The sequence below is a fragment of the Perca flavescens genome, chromosome 3 (genome assembly GCF_004354835.1).
Source record: "Perca flavescens isolate YP-PL-M2 chromosome 3, PFLA_1.0, whole genome shotgun sequence".
NCBI lineage: Eukaryota > Metazoa > Chordata > Actinopteri > Perciformes > Percidae > Perca > Perca flavescens.
In genome coordinates, this window is record NC_041333.1 from 15934922 (window position 1) to 15944252 (window position 9331).

Here is a 9331-nt window from a genome sequence, read left to right on the forward strand (position 1 = left end):
AGTAATGTTTATGCTGAATTCTTTCATACGTATCAGCCATACGTATTAAAAACATGCACTGCTCTCAGCCCTTGTATAGTTCTTGAGTGTCATTACACCCGAGCATTTTTGCTGTACATTTACAGAATATGAAATGAGAGAAGTGATGAGATAAACAGAAGATGATTGTGTTTATGTTTAGACAATCATTTATTTTTGTCTTGTTAAAACCCCTAACATCAATCTTGACTACTGAGTAACATTTTATTTGACATGCAGTGTTCCGTTTTATAAGACTGTAGCCATTTGGAAATGTGAAAAGCTTTTACTGTTTGAAACAGATGAAAAGAATTATTATGTTACATGACAACCGTAATATGCTCCTGTACAGTAATTGTCAACTTTGGAAATTACGTTTTCCCCATAAATGTTATTGTGACATTCCGATTCTGGTTGCACTGTGTTTTTATTTTTATGTTCACTATTATGGAGAACATTTAGCATGACATTTTAAAGGTTCTTGATGATGCAACCTGAGGAAAGCAGACTTGTGGGTTTTCAAATGTGGTTTTGACAGCAAAAAAACTGTAACATGAAACTTCTGAAGTAAAAAGGCGTAAGCGTGGCATCGTCGCAGACGTGATTCAGAGTAATAGAAAGTGTTAATACTGACAGATAAATATTTACATTAAAAACGGCTAGTTTGTGTGGGAAATAAGGAGGGCTCTTTTAAATAAAAAAATGACACGCAACAGTAATGAAAGAGCTGAATGATAACAGTAAACAGTCAAATTTTGTATGTATTATTATTGGTTATCTTTTATGATTCAGTTAAACATTGACCACAGTCTCATGTCTCATGTAAAAGGTATAGTAAGATGAGCAGCAGAGCTGTGGCTGGTACTGTAGCACCACTATGTGGTGAACTAGTGTATACTTCTTAAAGGGCCCATGACCTGGTGCTTTTTGGATGCTTAGTGGTCCCCTTATACTGTATGTGAAGTCTCTTTCCCAAAATTCAGCCTTGGTGCAGAATTACAGCCACTAGAGCCAGTTCCACAATGAGCTTTCTTTAGTATGTGCCATTTCTGTGTCTGAAGCTATTGAGGAGGAGATGGGGTGGAGGGTGGGGGTGTGGCCTTGACCAACTGCCACTTTGCTCGTATGAAAGCCTCTCTCTCTCTCGCTCTCTCTCTCTCTCTCTCTCTCTCTCATGGGTGGGCCAAATTCTCTGGGAGGTAAGATTCCAGATTGGCCCATCTGAGCTTTCATTTTCTCAAAGGCAGAGCATGATACCCAGGGCTCGGTTTACACCTATCACCATTTCTAGCCACTGGGGGACCATAGGCAGGCTGCATATTATATAATATAACGCATATTAACGTTAAAAAACCTCATAAAGTGAAATTTTCATGCCCATGGGACCTTTAAACTGAGTGTGCATTTGTAAGTCACTAGGTGTTTCTCATGTCGCTTAAATTGCTTCCTCGACTCCTCGACTTGCCTCCCTTCCTCGCATATTAGTCCCTACCACCGAGGAGCCACGGGAGATACGTGAGGAAATCATCGGAGGAGAGAGGAAACAAGCAAATGTGTTTGAGGGATGAGACGTCCTTTCCTCTGAAGCGTCGCACATGAAATAAGAGCTTTGAGACGGCCTTCACCAAGGAGGGACAGAACAACTCCCGGTTCACCTGAGAACCGAGGAGCTATCAAATAAGGGACATGAGATGCAGCTATAGTTTCTCCTCAGGCAACCACTTGTCGGTGGCAAAAAGGGTTAACTTAATATGATGTAAATCCTTGTAGTTGCAAACCGTAATTTGCTTTCCAGTTTTGAGTTGCTCAAAAAAAGATCACCCGCAGGGTTTGAGAGAGTAATTCACATACAAGAGTAATTACAGTGGGATGTGGTTCCCAATGTGGTTTATTTGATCCGCATCTCAGACAAGTGACTGGCTTATTGCAACACTGATGCAGCGGGATTTGTTCATTACACAAGCCAGATGTTCAGAAGAATTTCTTCTTAGAACTTTAACCATGAAATTCTAAATAGTTTCTTGGATGTAAAAAATAAATAAATAAAATCTGTCTGCTTTTAAATCATGGGTGGAATACTTAACCTCGAGTTTAGACTGTCTACGCATTCAGTTTAGTCTCAAACTGTTCTTCACCCACATGCACAGCATCCTTTTCCCCACAGCACAAACGCAGCTATAAGTCACTTATCATTTTAACCAAATCTAAAGCTGACAGGAACCCGAAATACAAGAAAAATGACGCCGGCAAGTGATTTTAATCCCAACTTGTTTATGTGCCCTTTTCATTCTATGCATGCCTGTAAATCCAAGAACACTTCAGCACTTTCAACTGGTTCTCAGCTCGTCTTTACATGATTTATAAAAAAAAAAAAAAAAAAAAAGGAATGTTACTGTAAATACATGCCCCGTATATTCACCGATCAAAAGACTGACACCAGAGGGCTAAAATGGACACACTATCCTCACCACAACGGACGCCACATGCCAAAAATTGTGTCAAACATTTGTCATTTTGAGTGGAAAATTAAAATCCCAGAAATCTCCACGTAACTGACTCCAGAAAAGCTCTATGAGTAGCTTCCTGTTTCAAACAGTTTGATGACAATGGCTTCGCGGGGCCGCACTTCCAGCGTGTCCAGAGTTGTCGACCCCAAACGATCCAGTCTCGTGTTGGTCACGAACACTCCAGCTTTGGGCAGGCTCGGGGCCCAGGCGGGATCCAGGGAGTGGACCTCAGGCCCGACGTTGAGCAGAACAAGGAATTGGACACAACCCCAGGAGCGCAAGAAGGCCAGGATCGGGGGAGATGAAGGAGAGGGAAGAGTGGAGTTGGAGGAAGAGGAGGAGTTGGTGGAAGTATTGAAGGGGAGGAAAGTGAAGCTGCCAAACTGAAGAGCTTCTTCTCTTGCTCTGGAGTGACTGAGGGAGGTGAAGAGAGCAACAGCTTTCTTTTTCTCCTGTTCCTGAGGGAGGGATGGTAGAGACACGTGTCAGATTTAAACATTACGACACAACTAATGCTTTGTGTCTCAACTTCAACTCTACATGACTTAAAGTGCTCATATTATGCTCATTTTCAGGTTCATAAAATTGTATTTAGAGGTTGTACCAGAATAGGTTTACATGGTTTAATTTTCAAAAAAACACCGTATTTTGTTGTACTACATTGCTGCAGCTCCTCTCTTCATCCTATGTGTTGAGCTCTCTGTTTTAGCTACAGAGTGAGACATCTCACTTCTGTTCCCATCTTTGTTGGGAGTCGCACATGCACAGTAAGATAAGATAATACTTTATTGTCTGTTACACAAGGGTTACAGAAAATTGTCTTTGACAAGGCTCCAGTCACACACAGACATTCATACGGACATAAAAACAAGACATGGGGGTGTTAAGGTATCAGCTGACTGTGGTGTTCATTTTGTGCTGTTCAATATATGGCTATTGCAGAGGGGATGAAGGCTTTCTTGTAGATGTTTTTTTGGGCCAGTGGTACCCTAAAATGCCTGCCAGATGCTAAGTGGCTGGAACAGAGGTGATGCCTTGTGTCTGCCCCCACAGCAAAGCTCCTTCATTTTTGTAATGTTGAGCTCCAAGGAGAGCTCAACAAAAGTTTGGGACAGATTGTTTACAACCTGCTGATAGAGAGTTATTGCGTCAATGTTAGACATGTGTGCAACCAAAGCAATGTCATCAGCATATTTAAAAAGTGCCATACCTTCACTGTTACACAAGAGGTTGTTGGTGTACACAGAGAAGAGGATTGGGGATAAAACACAACCTAGGTAAGCACTGCTACCTTGTCAGTTGCAGAGTATGAGGGGGTGCCATGCTTGCAGCTAGGCGAGCAGTATAACGTGTGTTACAAAGTGACACACGTTTGTCATGGAAGTAAAGGCTGGACTACAATAGAGCGGTTTTCTGTTGGAGATGGTAAGTCCTTTAGGGTGGACTTTGTGATTTTTCACTTTATAAACCTATAAACATGCACAAAAACATAACACAAAAGGAAAGGGGAAAAGCCAAAAAGCATAATATAAGCACTTTAAATGTACTCAGAATACACTTTCTAGGAGGGAAATCTGGATCCATTACTCACTGTACGGGTGGCTGATGGTTTGTTCGCATCTCCATGTGACGAGCCGACTTTCAGAGACACATTCTGTGAGACAGAAACGTTTCGTTTGGTAATGTGAACTTTGAAAATGCATCGTTCATGGCCTCAAAAGTCTTCCCACCTGTCTTGGGTCGATGTCTTCGTCATACTGGACTGCAGGTGATCCCGGCAGAGTCATCATTAACACCAGGAGTAATTTCTTCAAGTCATGGGATGCGTTACCTCCAACCTGCAGAAACACATTGCAGTTGTACAATAACACCCTCTCTCTGCACCAAAAGCCTTTAAAAGTGACATAGTAAATTATTTATGTCATTCAGTTAACGCAGAAACGATTAATCGATCAACAGAAAATGAATCGGCAACTCTCTTGGTCATTGATTGCTCATGCATGCGTCTTACTGTCCAGCTGGGCCATATGTCTTCTTCTCTTGTTTGCAGGTGTGTCTCTATGGCGTCAGCGACTTCCTCGGGAGACAAGAGGTGTTGTGAAGTTGGCAGAATCGACCTCATGACCATATCCACCAGCGTAACGTTGCGCTGGCTGGAGTTCTTTAGAGGAGGCAGAATGTCTCCTGTTTGTTTGACCACCACAATCCTAAAGAGACACACAGACAGACACACACACCTTTTAAGCTTCATTTCATAATGAAGAAAAAAAAAAAAAAAAAAAACTATCCACTGTATGTATTATGGTACCTTTCCTCATCCTCACTGCTGAATTCTTTGAAAACACCTTTCCACTCCAGGAGAGTCTAAAATGTAAATATATTTTATTGGATGAGAGCGTGTGGAAAATCTGCTTGTTAGAAAACAAAAAGCTTGTGTGTGGGAATCATTTTACCTTTTCCGAATATGCTGCATCTGTGTCACAGATTGCAAAGCCTGCCACACCCTGCTCCAGCCAGAACCGGAGCGCATGCTGTGGAAAATAAATAAATAAAAAAATAAATATAATGTTTTAAGAAATTCAGCATCACAGAGAACTTTACATGCTTAAGTAGCATGACCAGAGAGCAGGTTTTACATGTGCTGTGAGGTTTGATGTGTCGCCTGCGTCTCCTGCTACACCCTGAGCTCCCAACAGATCCACCCCGCAGACGTTGAACACCACTTTGAGATCTGCAGGACCAATAAAAAAAAAGAAAATAAAGCTCATTAAGTCTGCCTATGCAGGCTGTTTGAGAAAAAAGAAGTCCTTCACTCACCTGCTTTGTTGCTCTCTGCGAGCACATGTAGGATCTGAGGCAGAGTCCCGAACCTTTCACCAGTCGCATTGAGGTTTAAAGGAGAAGCCTTCTTATCAAACAGACCCTCCAGGATGAGAGCTCTTATACCCAGGGACCTGAGGTAGGGAAGCTGCTCACACAGCGCTTCAGAGATTAAACATTAGACAGTGTTATTTTTTACATTTGTAGTACATTTCACACTTAGTATTTATAGCTTTTCTATGTTTTGTTCTTCATGCTTCATGTGACAGATGCAGATCATATATAATGTAGTAGTATGTAGTTTTTAAGGAGACTTATCTGCACTTCACAACTGTACATATGTTAGTTATTCAGTTTTCCTGTGTGGGATCAAAAACTCTAATCTTGTCAAAGCAATAAAATACCAGTGTTCTCTTAATCTCTTTTCTAAGTTAAATGCAAGCAGCCTGCAGCAAGCAGTATGTGTAGTTTTCCACCATCAGGAAAGTCTTATCTGCATCTCTTGGAAGTATTTCAAACATTGGCCTCAAGACAGGTATTCTCAGCAATTAAAGAGCCTTAGTATTGTGGTCAGATTGAATTTTCTGATGCATTGTGAACATAACTGTGATTAATATCAGCTGCAGCCGAAGAAACTGGATCTCCACCATTTAACAATCTCTGAGCAAGACTACGTTACTGACCAGGCAAAAAAAGCATGCAACTTCTCTGGAACCAGGACAGCTTCAAGTTCCCCGTTATGTCAACTGGTTTGTGCCAATTTAATATTTTTTTAAGGGATATTGCACCATTAAAGCCACAGTATCAACCAACATGATAAGGACCTTATAGTGGGTTCTGCTTCTTTACATGATCTTGAAGTTCTGTCTTTAAGAGGGGCCCTTTGTCAAGATTTACTTTGTTGTCTTCCTGTCAACCTTGAAAACCTTTCTTGACGCCGTTTGTTTTTGCTTTTTCCAACGTTTTAAAAAATTGTAAATGTTTTCTTCTTTACATTTTCAGCGCTTATTTCTACATCCCTTATTTCTACATCCCATATTTTTTTAATAATAATGTCTTTGCTCAAGGCCCCCCAAACAGATTAATCAGGCCCCTGCAAATACACCAAGGCTCATTAAAAGGTCAATATAAAACCTCTAAGCAGCACTATGACGTTTTTCTTTTGATTTGCAAACCTTAAGTGACCACAAGGAGGCAGGTAGTCCAACTTTTGTTCTTTTTGTTCCCTCACCATTGACGCCCCCTGACCCCTCGGCCTGCAGCTGGTAGAACAGCGACTTCTGCCACCACTTGAGCGGCGTAGCAACCGGCCGGGGGCTCAGCATTACGATGGCGATGGAGGTGGCGAGCATGGCCATCCACGTCAGCCAGAACAGCAGTACCAGGTAACGACGCACCTTCCTCCACCCCGGACCCCCCGCGGCGACCTGCAGCTCGTCCTTGGTCATGGGCCGCCACTGCTGGAAAGGCTCCGGTTCAGTCTCCGGGATGAGCAGGGGGCCCGACTCGGAGTCGCCCACCCTGCCCGACACCCCGGAGCGTGCCACGCTGCCGTACCCGGCGCCTCCTGCGTTCAGAGGCATCCTGTCCGGCTGCAAGTAGGTGACATCTAGTTTAGATTATATGTGGTTTAATTTCAGTGTGAATAAGCATGCAGACACTCGTGTTGTAGCAGGCTGAAGTTGTGTTTGGATCTGCATGTTTGGTTTATCCATCCCATACCTCATCAGCGGCCTCTTTATCACTTTGCTCCATGTGAACCACGAAGGGACTAGCACAGGCGCTGCAGGATGTAACGTGTCTGCACAGTGCACACACAAAGCATGCAGCTCTGTCAGGACCTACAGCCAACGTTCCCCTGCTACTACCTGTCTCACACAGGTGTTTAAATTAATTAAGTTAACTGCTTTGGCATGCTACAGGTCAGGTGACACACAAGCCATCAGTGGCATAAAGAGGCGTTAAAATAATTATTTAACCTCCTTGACTGGCATCTGATTGACCAGTAAAAGGACTGTAACTTCGAAAGATATCCATTTAATCCTACAGTTGATTTTCATAAAAGCTATATTTTTAACATATTTGCTCAAACTGTCACTATATCCTGACAGTAGCCTACTACACGAATCCGATAATCTGTGAAAAACGTCACGTTCCTCTGGCTATTCCTGGTGCTCCTAATGGCAGAACCAAAACAACCAATCAGAGCCGATCAAATATGAATCAAGGTTATGTTACTGCGTTGCCCATTCCTCGCCTCAAAGATCGTCATAAACATTTTAATTTACAAGGAATGTTGATTTTGTCTCCCAATAATTCATATTGCATGTCTATCACAGGGATAATTCTAAGTACTACAGGAACCAAACCAAGCAGTTTTGTGTCACAAGATTGTGTCACAAAAGATTATATATAGACGACACAACAAATGAACCCCTTACCTGACCTTTTATGACACTGTATTTTTAATTCAATTAAATTTTATTTATAGTATCAAATCATAGACACTTTACAGATAGAGTAGGTCTAGACCACACTCTGTATTTTCTTCTTCTCTGTGTTTGTAACCTCTGTGTACTAGCTATCTTGGTCAAATTAAAATCTGGATTGAAACTATTTTAAAAGATAATAAATGACAAAAATGAATTGACATTTCTGTTAGTCCCTATAGAATGGTTAGTTCCTACGGAATGGTGACATTTTGCAGAAACAAGTTTTAGCTGACAATAGTTGCTGGTTGAGGGGCCCTCTGGTGGCCATTACAATGTACTCGCTGCTGTATGTAACAGCTGCTTAGGTCACATAGTCTGTCTTTGGACCGTTGAAAGGCTTCAGCCAACCAGGTCAGGTTCTAACCATGGGCGTAAATCTGATCTAACAGTAGGGGGGGACAATAAACATACAATTTCTGAAGGAAAGCCTTAATACTATCATTAGTGTAGCATGGAGACTGTACCATTATCCTTCTTTTCACAGTTTCTTTTGATTCAATGAAAAAGCTGACTAAATTGACCAAAATATTCTTCTTTAAAACCATTTATTTATTTTTAAGTTGTTTACAGTCAAGCCACAAAAATACCTTAAAACATAATGACTTATTTTGAAAACGTGTCCCCATATAAAAGAAATACAATACTTTTGTACACTTGTTAAATTAGCTGATCATAATGTAAATTAGTGAGCCAATAGGAAAGCTCATCTGCTAACCCTGACAGCCACACACCTCCAAAAATATGAACTAAGCTCAACGCACTTCCCTGAGACTCTCCACCTGACTGTCCCTGGTCTCCCTGAGACTCTCCACCTGACTGTCCCTGGTCTCCCTGAGACTCTCCACCTGACTGTCCCTGGTCTCCCTGAGACTCTCCACCTGACTGTCCCTGGTCTCCCTGAGACTCTCCACCTGACTGTCCCTGGTCTCCCTGAGACTCTCACCTCACTGTCCCTGGTCTCCCTGAGACTCTCACCTGACTGTCCCTGGTCTCCCTGAGACTCTCCACCTGACTGTCCCTGGTCTCCCTGAGACTCTCCACCTGACTGTCCCTGAGACTCTACACCTGACTGTCCCTGGTCTCCCTGAGACTCTCACCTGACTGTCCCTGGTCTCCCTGAGACTCTCCACCTGACTGTCCCTGGTCTCCCTGAGACTCTCCACCTGACTGTCCCTGGTCTCCCTGAGACTCTCACCTCACTGTCCCTGGTCTCCCTGAGACTCTCACCTGACTGTCCCTGGTCTCCCTGAGACTCTCCACCTGACTGTCCCTGAGACTCTCACCTGACTGTCCCTGGTCTCCCTGAGACTCTCCACCTGACTGTCCCTGAGACTCTCCACCTGACTGTCCCTGGTCTCCCTGAGACTCTCCACCTGACTGTCCCTGGTCTCCCTGAGACTCTCCACCTGACTGTCCCTGAGACTCTCCACCTGACTGTCCCTGGTCTTCCTGAGACTCGCCAACTGACTGTCCCTGAGACTCTCCACTTGACTG

General features: G+C 43.0%; 1 protein-coding gene across 1 annotated transcript; it reads right to left on the reverse strand.

Annotated features, from left to right (window-relative positions):
* Positions 1-2272: 2272 nt before the first annotated feature.
* Positions 2273-7464, reverse strand: LOC114550207 (4F2 cell-surface antigen heavy chain). Its single transcript, XM_028570827.1, has 10 exons — positions 7068-7464; positions 6577-6937; positions 5343-5507; positions 5162-5256; positions 4979-5056; positions 4834-4889; positions 4537-4732; positions 4256-4363; positions 4117-4179; positions 2273-2983 (listed from the first exon to the last, which is right to left on the reverse strand). Exons 1-10 carry the CDS (start codon positions 7098-7100, stop codon positions 2588-2590), a joined length of 1551 nt encoding a protein of 516 aa, XP_028426628.1. The 5' UTR covers positions 7101-7464; the 3' UTR covers positions 2273-2587.
* Between the last annotated feature and the right edge of the window lie 1867 nt (positions 7465-9331).